General features: G+C 47.2%; 1 protein-coding gene across 3 annotated transcripts in view; it reads right to left on the bottom strand.

Annotated features, from left to right (window-relative positions):
* Positions 1 to 20,991, bottom strand: part of RASGRP1 (RAS guanyl releasing protein 1) — a gene marked incomplete at both ends in the record, with an annotated part of 61,158 nt that overhangs the window by 20,090 nt on the left and 20,077 nt on the right. For all 3 annotated transcript variants that reach the window (XM_084239707.1, XM_084239706.1, XM_084239708.1), the window contains one exon: positions 2,021 to 2,141. In XM_084239707.1, the coding sequence (XP_084095833.1) occupies positions 2,021 to 2,141 (121 nt within the window). The remainder of the gene's footprint in view (positions 1 to 2,020; positions 2,142 to 20,991) is intronic.

A 20,991-nucleotide genomic window follows, 5' to 3' on the forward strand; every position in this document is an offset into this window, starting at 1 on the left:
CTCCTTCCTGGCGACTGAGGAGCCTGCTGTTGCTCCTGTACTTTGCAGAGCCTCTGAAGCAAGGGTCCCCCTGATCTGCTTCTTAGGGGAGTGTCTTCCATAGTGGGTAAATGAACAGTAGGAGGACACACAGACGAGGCTAGAAGAACAGCGTCCTACGGGAACCAAGAGAACAGCCCAGAGCAGAGTCGTCTCCGAAGGAGAAGCCCTTGGCTCGGGTGAAGGCTCCGCAAGAAGTGAGAGGCAGGGAGCACTGGAGAGCGCCTCTGCGACTTGTGGCCGAGGCAGTCGTGGGTGATGACATACCACACACCGAAACGGAAACTGACACAAGCGTCAAATCAGAATTACTGGGGTGGCAGCAAGCCCATGGGTTATGTCTGAACTGGGGTGTCTTCAGGACAAGCCCATCCAAAGCAACCCAGGGGGAAAAAAGAGTTTGGCTTATCAATCGATGGTCTTAAAAGTCCCCGGCACCGCGGAGGGAGGGAGGCCCCGGGAGAAATCCCCCGCACGCACGGAGGCCAGTTCTCCCGGACTTCAGGGGCCTCCCGGAAAAGGCCAGCAGAAAAGCTGCAGGAGACACAGCCCGGGGGGGAGGCGAGTCAGGAGAACACAGTGTCAGGAGCCCAAGGGGAGACAGCTGGAGCTGCCTGGCCGTCTCCAGTGTCCGTGTGCACGAGGGCGGACAAGCCCGGGCCGGAGCAGCCAGGCCGTGGAGACATCAGCCGCAGCCGTGACCTCCCGGCAGGGGCCACAGCTGACTTGAGGGGTTAGTGAGTGGGAGTTGAGGGATTGGAGACAGTGAGTAAAGACTCTTCTAAGAATTTTGCACATCACATTTGTAACCCTAGCCATGGCAGGAAAGGGAGGCAGGGTCAGCAGTTTATTTTCAGCAGTTTATTTTCAGGAGACCTGGATGTGATGTAGGCTGACGAGCAGGTGCCTCGGGAGAGTTAAAAAGCGTGAAAGGAGGTAAGCGATGGAGTAAGATTTGGGGAGAAGCGGGTGAGGAGGAGCAGGGCCCCAGCCTAGCATGTGGGTGGGGGGCCGGGGGACACCAAGGTGGGCACCCCAGGGACAAGTTAGTCTTTGCGCCACCAGCAGTGTTTGCAGCGGGCGACTGGAGCCTCTGACAGTGTGCAGAATTGCTGGCACGTGCAGCTCACAAAACCCGGAGAGATGCAGAGTTTGTTTTATTACAGCTTTAGAATCCCTGCCTGCACCTCTTGTTCTGTGACCTGCTCCCAGCGCTCGCCCCGGCACGCGGCTGGACACACCCACTCACCCACTCACCGAGGGTGAGAGCAGAGACTCACTCCCCATGGCTTCCTTTCCTCCTCTTCTGAGGGTCTTCCGGGCAACAGGGAGGTGTCAGGGGACTGGGAAAGACTGCGAAGAGCCCCGGGTCATGACTCAGTGGCAAGGACAGCTTCCCGTCACTTAGTCTCACTCCACCTACGGCCTTTTCTCTTTGGGGCCACGGCTTACCGAGGCGTTGGTGAGAGGGACAGAGCAGGTGCTTTTTCCACCCTAGTCAGTTCGTGGCCTCGAGGAGGCTGAAAGGCAGCAGGGCTGCTGGTGCTGGCTAGCCCTGTCCAGACGCGGAGGCGCCGGCAGCTTTCCTCAGAGCCTGGAGAAGGTTGAAGCATTGGACAGGAAAGCCAGCAAGCAGCTTATCGTGTGTGTGAGGTTTGCACCCGCAATTTGCACGAGGAGTATGAACTCTGACTGATCTAAATTAGGGAAAGCTGTTTTTACTAGAAAGAGAGACTGAAGAAAACTGTGTTTGCAGGTTGCTTTCTCTGGCTACTCCCCAGAGCAATCAGTCTCAATAATTCTTACCCCAACCAACAAGACAGACACACAGACACACACAGACAGACAGACACACACACACACACACACCCCTGAAAGGAATACAGAACCCACTGACCACTCAGTGCTAGCCAAACCAAAATGGAATCATACTTTGGTTTTTCATATTCCTGGATGAACCCCATTTTGGGGTGCCAGCCACTGTGCAAAAGGATATAGGGTGATAACTTTTTGGAGCAGCTCGGCGGAGGAAATGATAATTCGGTGCATGGTCAGTATGACTTGCAACAGTTGGTTGCTTCGGCACAGGTTTCCATCTGCATCTGAAAACACAAAGAGCAGCTTCTGAGTGAGGCCCCAGAGAGAAATCAGTCAGGTGAGGGGCTGCCTGAGAACCTGACAACCAGACATCCCCCCACACCCCCACCCATCAAGGGGGTTGGCCTCAGGCAGAGTGCTTTGCTCCCACTGCCCACCCCCTCCCCCATACACACATATCCCTCCCCCTCTTTGCTTTTCTTATCCTCCTGCTGCATTCTTTCCTTCCCAAAAGGTTCACTTTTTATAAAGATTTATTTATTTATGCATACAAGAGCTGGGGTACAGGCCAGAGGTATGGGGGGGGGGTTGTGAAAGGATTCACCAGAGACAGAGTGGGGAGCAGAACAGGCAGACTGACTGAAATACACTGCTGAGGGGAGCAGCAGGCGAGACAGGAGAGGTCTGCTGTGCCATGTGGGTAGCTCCCTGGCCGGGTATCGAACTCGTGCTGTAGTGCCCATGGACAGCTTCATAGGTTGCATCTTAACCCCTTGTGCCACCAGGGAGGCCTTCCCAAAAGGTTCATTTTGATGCTTATTAATTACCCCACCAGCAAGGTGGTGGAATCTTGGGGAAAAAATACAATATGTACCATCCACTCTACTAAAAGCAGAAGCAGAGCCAGGTATTGTGGAGCTTAAAATGCATATAATTGTGGGAGGCGGAGTCCTTTCTAAGGTCAGAGTGAAAAAAGTCCCAATAGCTTACAGCAAAGATACCAACTTCTGCAAATGTTACACACGTCTAGGCTTCTCCCATGCCCTTGGAAGAGACTCGTGCGAATGAGAGGTCCTGGAACAGACACTTGTCTGGTGTTATGGACACCAGGCCTCCGCATGGAAATAAAGGAGGAAGACTATGGGCAAACACTATTTGGAGATGATGAGCTGGTTGCAAGTACCCATGATGACTTGTCTCAAAGAGCACGGTTAGCTAGATCTTCCCAAATTCCAGTGGCACCAGCTAACAAGACACCCTCTGTACACTGGCACTGCTTCCCAAGATCCCCCTTTAAGTGGTTTTCTCGTCTTTTCAACATTTACAGCATGAAGGGTTAGGGGCTGTGCGGATTATTCTGCCCTTCACCATGCACTGCATTCTGGGCTCACTTGCCAGCTACATCACTGTTGGGATCAACTAGCAGGAAGCATCCAAAGGAAAGAGGAGGAGAGAAAAGTTAGGATTTTTTTTTTCCCTCCCCTCTGCTGCGGGGTCTCGCCCATGAATGACGCTGGCTGGCCTCTCCTTCATGGCTCCACCCTCACTGGGCACCAACACAATAACCCCTCCAGACACACTTTCTTCTCTTGGCTTTCATAACACCACACTCTTGGCTTCTCTCTCAGGCGCTTCTGCTGAGTGTTTAAATGTCAGAGTACTCTGTGGCTTCGTGACCCCACTTCTTTTGTTCTAACAACTTGAAAAATGTAAGACTTAAATCTTAATTTAAAAAAATGGCTTTTTTTCCTAGGTAAACTCACCTAGTTCTTCAGAAAAAAATAACATCTGTATGCTGATGACGGTGCAGCTTATATCTTCATCACTGAGCATCTAATTAGTATGCCCACCACCCAGCATAGTAGGTCCATCTAGATGTCTAATTTAAACTCATTCAAACAAAATGACCTCCCCTCTTTCCAGCCCATTTTCCCTCCATCTTCCTCATTTTAGGAACTGGCACACTATCAACCACCCTCTCAGCTATTCAACCCCTCACATCCAATCCAACAAGTCTTCATTTACTTTCAAAATATATCTCAACCATGCCCATTTCTCTCCACCTTTCCATCACATTTGTTGTAGCTATTTCTGTGATGTATAACCTCATCGACCTCCCTGTCCTTACTCTTGTCTACTTCAATCCAGTCTCTACACAGCAGTCAGAAGTGAGCTCCTAAAATCCAATGGTCAGGTCATGTGCTTAACAGACTTTAATGGATTCCATGGCACTTTAATAGAACACAAACGCCTTACCATGATCAATGGAGCGCCACAGTTCTCATCCCTTGCAATGGTTACCACTTCAGTTCATACCACATGTCTCTTTATATCTCGCACCCCCAACCTTTTCCCACCTCATGGGCTTTGCACGTGTTATTCCCTTCAATGTGGTCTTTCTTCCTTTGACACATTCATGTCATTCAGATCTTATCTGCAAGGTCCTAGCCTCAGAGAAGCTGTCATTCAGATGTCATTCAGATCTGATTCAGATGTCATTCAGCTCTCATCTGCAAGGTCCTATCCTCAGAGAAGCTGTCGTTAAGCTCCCTAAGGCAGCCGCTGCCCTGCCTGAGTTTCTTCATAGCACTTATGAAAGGAAGTTATCTTTTTAATTTTTAATCTTCCAAATTTCCACTACTCTTGTTTTACTCACAATCATATCTCAGGGCATGAAACAGTGCTGACACACAGTAGGTATTCATTAAATATTTATTGAGTAAATGAGCAAACTATATCGAATAGTTCACCCCTTAACTTTTCAAATATCTTTAGATAGTGATTTTCCTTTTCTTATTAGCCATTTCATCAATGATAAAAAAAATAGAACTATTTATTTTCTTTCTGTTCACAGATGCAATGTAATAAATCACTTTTATGATATATTCATATAGCCTGAGTATAGTTTTAGAAATCTTACATGAATTCTTCTAAATTTATGTTCTGGTAAGGTAAGGCTAGCATTGTTCTCTCTGTTTTCTGACGCATATACTTTAATAGTTATCTCTTGTCATAAAAACATCTACATTAAAAAAATTTCACTTATTTAAAACAGTAATCACTTATTTTTTTTTCTCTAGTGTATGTGAACTGGCCTTTGCTGGAGGCAAAGGTACTTCCCCTCAGGGTGATGGCAGCCTATAGAGGGACAACTGGCAACAGCCAAGGCCCTCTTAAGCCTAGTCTTAGAACCGGCATGTTGTCACTCTGCCTTACCGTGCAGGCCAAAGCAAGCCACTCTGTTAAATCGAAGTCAAAGTGTAGGACTCGTAGAGTCAGATGGAAAAGATCATTGATACAAGGAAGGTGAAAAATTGGGGGGGGGGCAATAATGCATTCAAATCTACCACAGTTACAGAGGAACTTTTAAATTTAGCATCTGACAGCAGTTTTTACAATGCACCTTTCCGCATAGAGGTGGAAGTGTTCAGATTCCTGTATATCACGCACAAAGCAGGAGAGACTCTGAAGCGTATTTTTAGGCTATCCTTTTAGGATATCCTATGACAGAATAGTCACAGGAGCTACGGACAGTCGCAGGCTTAACCAGTCTGGACGGAATCTAAGGCTGCTGTCTCAACTGTCCTTTCTGGCCAGCCACCTTCTTTCTGTGGGGGCTTGCTTATTAGGGAGAGGGGCTTAGAAGTGTCCTGGGTAAGAGCAAAACCATGTCACATTGAAATTATTCAAGGAACTAAATAGGTTTACCATGGAGAAAAAACAGAAGAGATACAAGAACTGTCTTCGAATATTTGACGTGTTGTTTCTGGGGAAAGGTTGAGACCTCTCCTATGGGGCCTTAGAAGGAACAGCCAGACTAGAAGTCACAAGAAAGAGAACGAGGTACAAATGTGGCAGAGAAAATTCTCACCACAAGGACAACCCAACAATGGAAGCATTCCCATCATGAGGTACCCAAGAGGCGGTCTCAGAGGGACACTTAATAAGCATTATTATAATCAGCAGAGTAGCCATTATTTATTGAAGCCCTGCTTAATACCAGAGGCTTGCTACGCACTTGAATGATGCAATGATGGTATTGTTCCTCATTTACAGCTGAGGAAATGAAAGGGTAGATTAATTTATTCTAGGTCAAAGAGACAATGGGTGGAAGAGCTAGGTCTGTCTGATTCCAGAACTGTTCTTCCACTGTCCTCGGCTACGTGCTGTATGACTGTTTATCAGGTTTTACAATATTCAAGAATTAATAGAAGCTAAAGTACCAGATGTCTCCCAGTCCTTAGGGTGACAAATCTAAGAGATGCAATTGCGCTATTGGGTTGAAACCAGTGTACACGGGGAAGATTAGCTCCTGGGATGTCTTTAGCAGAAGGGTACTGTGCCCAAGGTTCACAGCCCTATTTTCTTGCCACTTTGATCTTGCACCCCTCATGTACATGCCGTCCCTCCACTGCGACTTGTGAACCCTCATACACCTTATGTAGGACGTGGGGCTGGCAAATCGGAAGGGCAGGAAGGATGACTCACTCAGCAAAGGGAGAGGGGAAGGGAAGCAGCAGCTCTGCAGCCCCCAGCTCTCCTCTCCAACAAGAGAATGTCTTGGTACATTTACTCGCCCTCATTCTCACCACCACCTCTCCCCAGCATGAGCCGCAGCCCCCACGTGACCTCAGCAAGGATACTTCCATTCCTTCCCTCATCTCAAAGAGCCTGCACTTCTTCCTTCTTTCAGAAAGGAAGAGCTTCCTCCCAGAAAGTCCGATTTCAAAGCGGGTGGCCAGAAGAATCTACCTTCGAGGTATGGCTGGATTTTATTTTGATATTCTGTTATAATTGCTGGAAGCTGATTTGAATATTTCAATGAATAATTTTATTATGTTTGCATCTTTAGGTTTCTTTAAAATGCAGGGTGTCATACCAAAAACTCTGCTAAATAGAATGTGCAGTGCATAATAAAATATGCATATTTCCTCATTACCATCTGCTTTTCCTTACACTTGAGGAGAAGCCTTCTTTAAAGGGTCGAGACCTCAGTGGGATAAAAAAAAAGCCAATCTTACATATGTTACCACTTCACTTGGGGAGTAATGGACGCTAAGGTAGGATACGAGTTAAAGACCGACTTGTGCTACAGAGCACACAGCAAAGCCACCTGACATCTAGAGAGGCAGCTGTCTACTAGCCACCAACCCATTTTTCATTATTCGATTGAGTGCCAGCAATAGGTACACTTTAAGAAATCACAGAATTGGGGGTGGAAGAGACTCTAGCTATCTTCCTCAACCTTTTTGTCCAATGCATTATTTCCTCCTAAAACCATCCTGGGCAAGTGGCTGCCTCGTTTCTACTTGCTCCCTTCCAGCGGGAGGATATGATTCCCTAACTGATTTATAGAGCAGCTTTTCATTCTCCTCTAATTCAGAACACCCAGTAATTCATTTTCTGTGTGTGTGAGGCACTGTCCTAGGTACAGAAGGTCTGAAAAACTTTTGTCACTGAGAAGCTCACCATCTAGACATCTCCCAGCAGCAGGCAGTAAATGTTTTAGCGTGAAAGCCATGAGGACCGCGCTGACCGACGGTGGGGTTCAGGGGAGAGGGCCCACCCAGCTTCGGGGCCTCACCAAGTGTCTCGTGAGCCCTGCGGTGAAGTGACCCAGAACTTCAAGAACCAACAGCCTTCTGGTCCAGTTCTCTGCTCTAAAGCAGCCCGCACGCTCTTTTCTTCCTCTCTGTGGTTTAACCTTAAATCAACTGCGTGCCCCTGAGAGCGCTGAAATGCTCCCCAGTGACGAGAGGGCTGTGAGAGCAGACGTGCAGAGGGGCAGAGGGCTGCGCTCCAGGCCCTGTGCTGGCTGACCAGAGGAGGGACGATCTTCCTGCAGTGAGGGTGTGACTAGGGGGTTGGGGGGTGGGTGGAGAGGAGCATTGATGACTCTGCAAAATGGGCATGAAACGTGTCCAACACCAGAGAAACTCCAGAATTGCATCTTTCTTCTCCCCTTGTTTCAATTTCTACGGAGATCCTTGGACATGTGACCGAGTGGACCAAAGGTGGATCGTCAGACATTGGAACCCTGAAGGCAGGCAGGGTGTCAATGCTGGGGCATGACACGAGTGACAGGTGTGTCGAAACCAGAGGCCAGAAAAAAATGGTGATGATGAGAAAGCTGGTATCAGAAAACCAGGGGGCGCAGCTGACCTAGAATTGGTAGTTGGGCTGAAGCAGCTAATGGGGGTCAGGATGTCCAGAAACAAGGGAGACTGGATCCAGGGAGAACCTCACAAACACACAGACTTCTCGACACGAAACCATGAGATAAACATCCCAAAGAAATAAAACTACTTGGCAGCAAGACTGTTTGTAGGCATTCAATCCTGCTTAGAGTATAGAAAAACTGGCAAGCTGAAAATGAGTTGACTGCTCTTCTGTGGTTGAGGCTTGTTAATGCCAGCAGTTGCCCTCGGGGTAGGACGTACCCGTGAAGCCAGAAGGTGGTGATAACGCCATGAGCTCTCAGGGCCTGAGCAACAGAAAAGGGGCACTGGACACCACCTTGATCTTTTATTTTTTGGCTCTTCCCCTGCAGAATAGGGCGAGGAGAACTTGAATCAGGAGAAACTGGCTAAGGACAGAGTCTCCCGACCCACAGCGAATGTGAGAGAGAATCAGCATGGGCGCCGCTGGCCAGCACTGCCGGTAAGAGAGATGACAGAGCAGCTCACTTGGGGGAGGCCGGGTGGAGAGGGCACTCATCTGTACTCAATATTTTTTGCAGATTTTTTGGGTACTGAATATTCCCACTCTGGTCAATCCCGAGCGACCAAAGGGAAGTCACTGAACATGGAGCTGGGATGAGAAGCTGCACTGAGAGCTGGTGGCTCCAGCACATGCGGCTGCACCTCTCACCAGCAGACACGAGGTCAAAAAGCCTGGATCCCGCTCAGCTTCCTACCAGGTCAATCTGTTATAGGACAGGGAGAGGGGCAGCCCAAACCCCGCAAACCTGCCTATTCTAAATGGGTTCTGCCATCCGCCGCATCAACACAAAACACATGAGACTTTAATGGGAAGGAACTTTAATAAAACTAGGAAACAATACAGGTAAGGCAAAGAGTCTAGTTTCTAAATGAAGCACCCAAAGTTACCCGTCCCCTCGTGGGTAAAAGTCCATCCATATGGGATCGGCCCAGAACAAGGCCCCAAAGCCTGCCACAAGTCTAAAGCATCTTCCAGTGGGGACCCACAGAAAAGGGTCACAAACAACTGGACAAGCCCGGAAGGAAAAGAGCAAAATCAACATCAAGATAAAAGCTGCCATTGTCACCTCCCCACGGGTCTCACCCACATCTGTGTCACCCAGTCCACGACCAAAAGACAAGCGCAGTTTCTTCACGTGTCTCTAGGCTCCATGCGCCTCCTCCAGGTCTCCTTCTGGCTCCATCCTGCTCCTTCCTTCCTCAGTCTCTTCTTCAGCTTCTCCTCTCCCTGCTCAGCTCCACCCTCCCTTGGGTGGGGCAGGGAACCTCCCCCTTTCCTGGGGACCACCCTGTTACAACCCCACCCCCCAAGAGCTGCAGAGCTCACTTTACCCCATACAGCACTCCTGAGCTCATGCCCTCTGGACCTGGCCTGGTGACTGAGAAGTGAATCCAGATCAACAAACTCCTCTGGGGAAGAGAAGACATGAAGGGTGCATCCTCTCAGAGACATCTGTGTGGAACGGCAATTTCCTGGGAGTGGGTCAGGTGCCAACTCAAGGACAAAAATATTAGTGCGAGGTGAGCATTTTGGAGAAGGCAATTCCCCAGTGCTTTTAAGTCTAGCCCTGATCTTGCTCCCTCTGGGAAAACCTGGCATATCAGATTCAGGCTGATGGCGTGGAGCCTGCCACACGAGTGAGGACGTGTGTAGTTCAAGCCTTTCTATTCTGTGGTCCGGGACAGGCTCCAGGAGCTCTGAATATCTTATACACAATTCCTATTTATTTATTTAAATGGCCAGGGATGCCACGATGTGGACAGTACGCAAGTCTCCGGTTACCCACAGTGCACTATTTGAAATGTTTACTGCAGGCCTTTAAACAGAGTCTGACCAAAGTGGGGAAAGGGCGGGACTTAGCAATAGGGTGCCAGGAGTAACGCCACTCCCACCCAACACGCGAAGGTGATGACAACCGTGGGAGGTGGGACAACAGCCAAGGCTAAGGGCAGAGCAGGGGAAAACCTGGCTTCTCAGTACCTACGTGAGGCCTCCCCAGGCCTCTTAGGCTCCTGCCCTAGAAAAGTCAATGTGGGAAACACTTGGTAAAGGAGAGGACCTGTGCTTCCTCCCTTGGTTCTACTGACACTGACTCACTGTCCTGCTGGGCTGCAGTGGTGGAGTGGAGGAGGGGTGGGTGCTCTGAAGCAGGCAGCATCTGGCTCCGGGCATGCCTGCTCACACACACTCAGCTCTCCCTGCAGCTAACCCCAAGTCAGGGGTTGCAGAACCACTTTCCTTCCTAGATGACAATGCCCAGTAGCAATACTTTGTTTTTGTAGCACCTACGACTGCTTGTTAAGGATCACAGTTCCAGGGGCCTCCCTGGTGGCGCAAGGGGTTAAGCACCACACTCTGAAGCTATCCGTAGCCTCTGAAGTACCAGTTCGATCCCTGGCCAGGGAGCGACCCACATGGTGCGGCAGACCTCTCCTGACTCACCCTCTGCTGCTCCCCTCAGCAGTGTATTTCAGTCAGTCTGCCTGTTCTGTTCCCCACTCTGTCTCTGGTGAATCCTCTCACCCCTGCCCCCCCATCTCTGGCCTGTACCCCAGCTCTTGTATGCGTAAATACATACATCTTAAACAAACAAACAAAAAAAAGAATCACAGTTCTAGTGACAGCAGGGACTGTGGGCTCGGTTTTAAGGATGAAGGAACTGAGGATTGTGCCTTGGCCAATGGGGATGGTGAGTGGTGGCTCCTGACAGGCATGACCTCTAACCCCCAGGCACATGCATCTCCTGGAAGATCTGAGGCTGAGTGGGGTGCACACTCGTTATACTGGGGAGAGCTGTGACTCAGTCACCTGTGCTATAAGGCTAACCCACTTACTCACACCCCTACTTCCCTTTTTCTCTCCAAGAACTCCTAGTGCACCCTTTCCTCAGCAAGCATGGTACATGCTCTAAAAAGCTCTTTGGGGATGTGAACGCTTACACATACCCCTTTTCATGACATCAATACAAATCAGCTATTACCAGCACCGCATTGCTAAGACACCTGAGCGAGCCTGGCAGAGCCTGAGAGCCAGCAGCCACGTGGGTGCTACACCAAGCGGCCTGAGAGCTCTCAGCCCCCTGCGCTGACCCACGCTGGCCTCTCTTCTGCAGCGGATGCTTTCTCCCCTCCCTTGGCCAAAGCAGACCTCAAAGGCAACATTCTCCCTGGGCCTGTCTTTTCCTCCAAAGCATGAAGCCCTCTGTGGATGACCTAGATCTTCTGGATGAGCAACAGTGATCTATAAATGTCTAACCAAGCGCATGAATCGCCTAAAGTGAAAAAGAGCTTTTAGCTGTGCTACCTCTGCTGAGAAGACAGTCGGCCTTCCCTGGGGACTGCCACCTCAGTCAGGGCCTATCGCGTCTGAAGAGTAAGGGGTGAGAGAAGTCGTGAGAGAAGCTGTCCTCTTCAGATCTGCACATCAGACTCAGTTCTGGGGGTGACATGGGGGCTGGACTGGCACTACAGGCACAGAGGCGGGGAAGAGGCCTGGCAGGTCCTGGACCAACTATGGGAAAAGCCATGGCTTCAAACTCTAAGATCCACTGCTGGGAGGTAGCACCAGCTGAGAAGCCCAAGTGGCTGCTTCTCCAGGGCCCGTGCAACTCTTGGGGAAGGATCAAATGATCTGATTGGTGGCCGCTGAGCTGCCCTCACCACAGCCTCAGGAACGTGCCTGGCAGGAGGCTACCAGCTCCAGCTCCCCAGACCACACAGACAATGCCCACAGGTGGCCTGGAGGGAGGCCAGCAAGCAGGGAGTGAACTCAAAGGAAAAAACAAATGCAAGCCAAGGGGGAAGAAAATCTGGGGCAGTGCTCTTTCCCCACTTGCTGGGCCACATTCCTCCCTTCATCCTAGTCTGTTTTTTTCTGGGCTTCTTTTGCATATGTTTGGACAGCCTGAATAGGGGCTGAGAAGCAACAAGGGCAACTTCCCAAATATACTCACGTGGTGAAGTAATTCAAGGTCTATCTGAGACTGATTGGTGGGTCTCAAACAGCCTTTGTCAGAAAGTCTTCCTCGCTGCTGACCTGGCCCAAAGCCCCGCATGCCCAGCCAGATCGCCTCACTCCAGCACCCGCGAGGACTGAAGCAACCGCGGGTGTTGACACAAAGCAGCAATGCACTGAAAGCCGTCTTGCCACACCACTGTTTTCACCACAGAAACTGTCCTGGGCTTGTAATTCTCCACCAGGAGCAGTCCCGCACAAAAAACATCACATCACCGTGTATGGTAAAAGGAACTGGCTTGGTTTTTGTAATCTGATAGAAGTTACTCTGAAAGTCTTCCCTCCTTTTCTTCGTGTTTTTTTTTTTTTTTAAGACTTATTTATTTTATTTATACAAGCACTGGGTACAGTCAGAAGCACGGGAGGGTGAGAGAATTCACCAGAGCCAGAGCGGGGAGCAGAACAGGCAGACTGACGAAGTACACTGCTGAGGGGAGCAGCGGGCGCTGCAGGAGGAGAGGTCTGCGTGCCATGTGGGACTCTCGCTGGCGGCGGGGGATGGAACCGGCGCTGCAGAGGCTGCGGGCAGCTTTGCAACCCAGCGCTCAACCGCTGCGCCACCGGGGAGGCCCTCTTCTTCAGTTCTTATTAGAACTAGACTGTTTGGCTACATCTAGAAAACTGCTCAGTAAACTGGGGTGAATTGTTCTTACTTTTCCTGCTGGATTTGGAATGCTGTTTTGTTGTTTTCTTTTGTTTAGTCTGTGGCTATTCCAGACCTTTTATGAAACACGAACTTTACCCACAGCACAGAGTGGCTGTCCACTGTGGTCTGTTACCCTGCCTGTGCCAATGAGCTTGGACTCGGTTGCCTCTCAAGCGTTCATTCTGGGACTTCTATGCTCCCCTCTAATGCTGGGTTCTGAGTGCACCCTCCCCACGGACCATCATGACACAGGATTTCATAAAAGTTGACTGAAGTGCTCGAAAGAAAAATGCATGGGGGCCTAGGGAACACTGCAAAAGAGAGGGCTGTACATGGGCATGAGAACCTCATGATCAGAGGGAAGGGAGAAACTGCCCCCTCCCCAGAAGCCAAGTGCCAAATAAGAATGTGCTTCAAACCAGCCCATGTCACAGATTGGTGCTGTATCATCAGCAATAACTCAACACGGACACTCCTCATGTTGCTACCATTTGGAAGACGAAAGAGCCATGAGGAGTGCTTGACAACGCTGCAGGAAACACGATATCTGACTAAAAGAAAGGAACTGTATTTATTTTAATTTTTTTTAAAGATTTATTTATGCATACAAGAACTGGGGTACAGGCCAGAAGCATGGGGGTGGGGGGGTGAGAGGATTCACCAGAGACAGAGTGAGGAACAGAACAGGCAGATCTACTGAAATACACTGCTGAGGGGAGCAGTGGGCGAGTCAGGAGAGGTCTGCTGTGCCATGTGGGTAGCTCCCTGGCTGGGAATCAAACTCGTTCTGCAGTGGCTGCAAATAGCTTCATAGGTTGTGTCTTAACCCCTTGCACCACCAGGGAGGCCCAGGAACTGTACTGAAAGTCTAGCCTGACTCCCTTTCTCACTGTCTCTCTGTTGATCTCTCTTTGTTACCGCACATGGAGTGCTTTCTGTGTGACAGGCCCCGTCGCAAGATTACCTCTGTTAACTCAGAGACATGGGTGGCATCATCGTCACCTGACAGATTAAGAAACTGAAGGAAAAATGGGGCAGGGTAACTTTCCTGGGTTTTTACATCTATGAAGGGGCAGACCTTGAATTCAAACCTAGGCTGCCTAGCCCTGGCATAGCCTTCATCATTTCTGAGCTCTCATTTGCAAAATGAGAACTTGAAAAGATCCTGTCCCCATCCCTTCCAGCAGAGAGACAACCAGGAGATTCGTCAAGATAAGGAAAGAGCTTTGATATCTTTTGGGGAGAACAAGGTCCCAAACTAGTCCAAACCACTGTGCGATGTGGTTGAATTGTGGGTCCCAAATATCTAGGCTGCCTGACAGTTGTCACGGCAGGCACATAAAACCCTTTCTCTGGGGCCTCCCCGGTGGCACAGCGGGTTGAGCGCAATGCTGTGAAGCTGTCTGCGGCCTCTGCAGTGCAGGTTCGATTCCCAGCCAGCCAGGGAGATACCCACATGGCATGGCAGACCTCTCCTGCCCCGCCCACTGCTCCCCTCAACAGTGTATTTCAGTCAGTCTGCCTGTTCTGCTCCCTGCTGTGTCTCTGGTGAATCCTCTCACCCTCCTGTGCCTCTGGCCTGTACCCCAGCTCTTGTATGAAATAAATCTTTAAATAAAAGAAAAAGAGAGAGGTAAAATAACTGGTTAGTGGCTTAGCTAGGAAGTTGCAGGAAGGCGGGCTGCAAATTACTGTACTGGTTATTCTATCATTGGGCTCCAGGGTTCCTAGTCTATGATATTTCTGTGATGCCTTTGAAATGGGGATTCTCCAAGGAAAACGGGGAGAGTGTCCACTTTCTGTCAGTTTTCTCGGTGTGTGCTGACACCAGGGCTAGTCCCTTCGCTTAAGTCACAATATAGAAGAACAGACATGCACTAACAGCTACTAATTACTAATAAACACAAAACAACAGCTGTGAGCTTCCTATGTGGAAGGAGTTGGATGCCTCTGGAAGGAAGAAATAGCTCAGGATTGGTATTCTCAGAAAATGGAGGGGGTGTGTGTGTGTGTGTGTGTGTGTGCACGCAGAGAAGTGATGGTAAGGGAATTAACACAATTTTTAAGTAGAAAAGACAAAAAGAGGAATCAAGAAACTCTATGGACAAAGCAGGAACTAAGTCTTAGACTGTCCTCTCCTGTGTTAATGTCACTGGTATCAAATTCCATTCACAGATGCAGACAGAGCTGTCCTCTCACACGCAGTGCCCATCAGCTCTCTTCAGGGTCCTGAAGGTTAAAGTCTCTGTGCAGTAGCACAAGGTGTCCTCAAGTAAGAAAAGCTGACCCCAAAGTTCAACAAGTCTCCCTAGGCTTTTGATGTTGATTAGATTTCTGAAAACTTACCTACAGAGAAAATGGCATTTTTTTAAGAATTATGACGGTAGGGAGAGATGCTCAAGGAAGTTGAGAGTTTGTGTGGGATCTACATGTTGAGCCCAAGATCTCTCTGATTTGTGGTTTCCGGCTCCACTGATTAACATGCTGCTCCTCGGTCCGCCCTGCAGATGCCGGCTCTGAGCAGGGCAGGAGGGCGTGCTGAGGACAGGGCTCCCATACACATGCTCACAAGCGCCACTGCGCAGCCCTGACTTACCCGGGCACACCATCTGTCACTTTACATAATTCACAGGCACGATCTCGCCTCTCATAACGACCCTGTAAGGTGGGTAGAGGTCGCACATAACAGACACAGGCATGATGACAGGGCTGATATTTCAGCCTGTGTAACTGGCATCTGCTCAGGCTGAGGAGGGCAGCGCTCCATCAGCCACTAAATACTTTGACTATCACCCGTGGCAAAGCTGGAGTTTCAGGCATGGATGCTCTCATCACAAGTCCAGGTGCACTGCTCAGCAGGCACTGTGCTAGGCACGGTGGGGCGGGAGGGGGAGCAGAGGTCACGGGGGTCCTGTCCCAGGCAGTGTCCAGAGCGCCCTGGCTGTCCTATAGAACAGAACACAATGAGGCCTGCCGGGAGGTACAGGCCGAGCACTACTGCGGCGTGGCGGAGGAAGGCCAGATCTGGCCGGAGGAGATGGCTTCTTCGTGAATAGCTGGCATGTGAAAGGGGCCTTGAAGCAGAGGTCACATGGTGACAGACAAAGTGGAAGTAGAGGGCTACTGGGTCGGGGATGAGATTGTTAAAGGGGTGCTGGGGAAAGTATGTAAAACCCAGTTTGGCTGGATTAGAAAGCCAAGGCAGAGAGGGAAAGGTGTGCGGAAAGTAGATCCGGGATATAGGATAGGCACCCCACTTATTAAATTGGGAGCTGTCCTTACTCTGACCTTCACCTCAAAACTCTGCAAAAGCAGTTAGTCTACAGACAGAGGAAAGCAGCACCCATTACCCAGGATTCTGTCCTCTCTTACAACCTGACTTGTTGTCAGCACAAATATGGCACTTTTCAAGGTGGATCATTTCTATAGAGGAAGCTTGAGCTTCATTTTAATTTCTACTTGCATATCTTTGGCTTACAGCACAGCCCATGGTGAGACACAGCTGCGGGGAAGGCCAGAGAGAGGGTTGCTGCTACAGAGAGGTCACATCAGTGTATGGAATAAAGGTAGGCTTTTGCTGAATGTGACTTTGTCATTTAGGACAGTCGGTTACATTTATTTTTCCACCTTGTTTGCCAGCATCAACATCTTAACCCTCAATTTCCTTCTCTGTCCACACCTTCCCTGCCTCCTTCAGAAGCTAAGTGACCATGACAGAAGGCCAGCCATGGTTTCCGGAAAGCAATAGCTGACTAGATATGTCATGGGGTGTTGGGCCACTCGCATTGCGACAAATTCAGACACCCTCAAAATGTACCCCAAATCAGCGAGAATGGGCTGAAAATTGGCAAGGATGGTAATGGTGCCACTCACTGGCTGCCCTAGGATGTGCCTCACTAGTCACTACTTACTTTGAATTGAAGGCAGACCCTGAAACAGTATCTTTGTCTAATAGGTGTCCCCTAAAAGCAGAGAATAAAATTTTCCTCCCATACCTAGAAGCAGATACCCTTGTCACCCCACACCAGGCTCCCAAGGCCTCTTCCTATGTAAATAAACTGCAAAATTCCTTTCCAAATTATATATAAATCTAAAAATTCTTTTGTTTTGTTTTGTTTTGTTTTTTCCCTCCCAGATTTACTATCTCCTTTCTAAAAACCACCTAATCTCATCTTGCTGACCGGACCACAGGTTCCATATTTTAGGGACCTCTGTGTGCACAAAATTAGTCTCTTCTCTTGCTAATCTTTCTCAATTTATTATTGGATCAGCCAAATGAACCAAAGGAGGTCAGGTGGAGATCCTCGAAAATTTCCCCCATGACGGCTTCATCTGCTTGGCTAAGAGTTTGATCACAGTGTTATTTCACCTTTGGTCCCGCACAGGCAGCAGCTGGCATCTGACCTGTGTTTGTGACTTAAGTGAAGTGGTGAGATTGTGGCCAGGAGGATAGTCCAGAGCAGACTGTGAAGTTGTACAGACTTCAAGGCTCTCCTATTACCTCCCATCCTTTCACACATTGTGCTACTCATGGAAACCTCTGGAAAGATTACGTGAAGGTGCTGGAGACTTCAATATTCTTCAGGTCATACTAACATAACAATCAGTCAGAGCAGAGATAATGTAATGAAAAGGAAAAACTCACAACAGCTACAATTTTGAGCTTTGGTAGGTGGATTTATGGTAATACTCTGCATGCTACCCCCACTCACCATTTAGAGTTTCAGGAAGAAAAGAAATCAATGTTTTCCATTTTAGGATGGGTATGTTCTGGCTTATCCAGAAGCAATATAATGAATATATTAAACCTGATTGATTTTTCAAGACCTCCTAGGTGGTTTCAGAACCAAAAAATCCACACATCAATAAAATTGTTCTGGATGGATATATATTATCAGTGAGCATCAAAGAACCTTTGTTATTTTTAAACCTCAAAAAAAAAAAAAAAGCAAGACACAACCATAGAGACTTGAACAACAGGCATTCACCAAAAACAATGACTGAATGACCAATAAAGTTACAAAAACTGTACAGCCTTGACAGAAACCAAGGAAATGCACGCTAAGATCATACATCTCTATCATTATAAACCCACCAGAAAACAGATGACACTGTTGTAGGAGAAAAAAACCTCCTGTCCCCCCATGGGTTCCAAGACCTTAGTTCGGACTTATTGATTATATCAAGAATTTCAGGGATGGGGCATAGAATTTGCATTTTTAATCTCTCTCCAGGGATCTGATAATCAATGAAGTTTGATTTGGTGGGTTTAAACCTTCTAGTTCATTACAAGCCACTAAATGACCACTTCCAAATTCAGAACTTACTGATTTTTTTTCCCAGCGGTTTTCAAGGCTAGACATGAGGAAAATACCAAACAAATAACTGACTTGTTGCCAACACTACAGACTCCTTGGTGAAGCCTGGTTAGTACTAATCATAAAGCACAATCAGAAACACATCAGGAGTCAATCTGGGGTGAGCCAGAAGACCATGATCAACAGTTACTGATCTGGGCTGTAGAAGTTCTCTCTTGTATATTAGCAAAACTCCCCTCTTCCCAGGGCCTGCACAGCCATAGTCTAAGGTGGTATTTTCTCTCTCAAGCCATTCTTCAAAAATAACAATATCAGTTCTCCTGTGGCCTTCAGAGGCTATCCTGACTCAGGTGCTCTGCCCATCGTACCTGGGCAGTCCTCTCTCTCCCATGCCCACGCATTCCAAGGAAGTCTGTAGCTTTCCAGGCATTAATGATGGGACCCCCAAAAGCTCAATTCCAGGGAAAACTTGTTCTGCTTTGTTTGGACAGGGGCATTTTATCCAGTATATGAAAACACTTCTTTTTCCCTCTCTACTATCTAACGCGTGGGTCTTTTACCACTAACAGCACTTCTGCCAGAGAGAGGACCCATAAGGGGGACGAAATACTAGTCATTTTATAGTTATCTCAGTAACTGTAATAAAACATTTGGAAAAGACTCAAAAGCATGATTAAAATGGAACATGTGGGTTCCTGGTAAAATCCAATGAGCCCCTCTTCTGACTGGAATGGTCTCATCGATTAAACTTCATGTAATTCGCTTTTTTCATCAGTAGTTCCAAACAATGCTTCGCTGGTAGCAGGCCATTTAAGGACAATTTTGGGGGGAGCAGGCTCCCAACCAGACCCAGCACCTGGTTTCTGAGTTAGACAATTTTGTACCTCACATATTTGATCACACACAATCACAAAGGAACCCAAAGGTTAAAGAAGAGGTGAAGAAGTTAGTCATCTTTCCTTCTCACGGGTCACACCTATCTTGAAGAGTCTTGACCTACCTTCTAGCAAGCTCTACTACATGTGCATGCGTTGTGATAAGAGTTCCTCTCCCTTAAAGTTCCTACAGAAGGCACTTCTGCCAGTTCTTTTGGTAACATGTTTTGGGGTCTGTTTTGCTTAAATCATTTTTTCTATCATGCAGTACAGTAGAAGGTTACATATATTACGTGCTGTTTTTAGTCTTCTGACAAAAACGTACATCCATTTAACTCAAACTCCTCTCAAAATCTTGCACATATCTATGGCCCAGTAAATCCCCGCATCTTCCCAGTCAGTTTCTTCATCCCCACCAACATAAAGCCATTATTTTTATTTTTTTTAAATCACAGATTCATTTTTGATGTTTCAGAACTTGACATATTGAGATGACGCCATATGCAGATTTTACATGTAGTGATTCTTTCATGACAAAATATTTTCGTGATTAATCAATGTTGAATATATTGGTGGTTCATTTCTTTTTATTGATGAGTAAGTGTTCTGATGTATAAATAACATTTTTTTCTGACATGGACTGATATTGGGTTGTTTCTAGTGTTGGATTTTTATGGCTAAACTTACTGCAGGCATTTTTGTATATGCCATATTGTGTCCATATTTTTCTTCTTCTAGCACAAATACCTGACATTGGAAATGATAGGTCACAGAGTACGTGTATATTTAACTTTATAAGAAACTGTTAAACTATCTTTCAGAGTAGCTGTATCATTTTACAATCCCCATTAGTAATGTCTAGGGGTTCAAGATCCTCACATCCTCACCAACAGTTGGTGTCATAAATCTAAATTTTAGCATTTTCAATGGGTACACAGTTGCATCTCATTGTGATTATAATTCATGTTTTCTAGTGTCTAATGATGCAAGGCAATTTTCAATTTTCATTTCATTTATATTTCTTTCTTTCTGAAATGTATACCAACTGTTTTAGCCATTTTTAATTGGATTGCTTATCTTTTTACTATTGGGTTGCTAGAGTTCTTCATATATTTTGATTAAAAAAATCTGTGAAACATATATTTGCCAATATTTTCTCCTATTCTATAGCTTGGTCATTCATTAATGGTACCTTTTTAAATGCATAAATTTTTAAACTTTATGAAGTCCAACTTGTTAAATACATCATTTATGGCAAATCCTTTGCATTCTGTCCAACAATGTTTAATCCAAGCTTGCCAAAATAGTCTATATTTCCTTCTAGAAGTCTTACTGTTTTCACTTGATATTCAGTTCTCTGATTAATCAAAAATAATCTTTTGTGCATGGTGTGAAATACAGATCACAGTTCATATTTTTCATAGTTTAGCAATTGTGTCATCACCACGTGTTGAAGGGACTGTCTTTTCTCCACTGACTTGCTGTGGTTCCTTTGCCGAAAACCACTTGCTCATACATGTGGGTTCATCTCTGGATTTGCCATTCAATTCCACTGACATATTTGTCTCCCCTTATGACTCTACCATACAGCAATCTTGATTCTCATAACTTTACAGTAAATCTTTAAAGTGACTAACTTCCTTCTTCTTTTTTAAGATCATTTGGTTTATCGCTGGCCCTTTCACTTTCATATAAGCTCTAGTCATACTGCCTGAAATTTTTGTTTTTTCAGTCTCTGCTTTCTCAGATATTGACTTGCCTTCAAATTCATGAAGCTTTTCTTTTCCAGCACCCAGTGTGATGAGAAGTCCAGCCAGCGAGCTTTCTTCTCGTTGTATTTTATTTTTCACTTCTAGACTTTTCTTTTGGCTCCTTCCTTGCACTGCTCCATTTCTCTGTTGAGACTCCCACCTGCTCACTTACTTCAAATTCCTCACCATACTCATAATCACTGTTTTAAGCCCCTTATTGACTAATTTCAACATTCGTGTTAATTCTGATTTCATTTGTATTCACCATTTTTCCTGCACATTTTATATCTTTTAATTTTGTATCACAT

Source organism: Talpa europaea (genome assembly GCF_964194135.1).
Source record: "Talpa europaea genome assembly, chromosome: 8".
Taxonomy (NCBI): domain Eukaryota; kingdom Metazoa; phylum Chordata; class Mammalia; order Eulipotyphla; family Talpidae; genus Talpa; species Talpa europaea.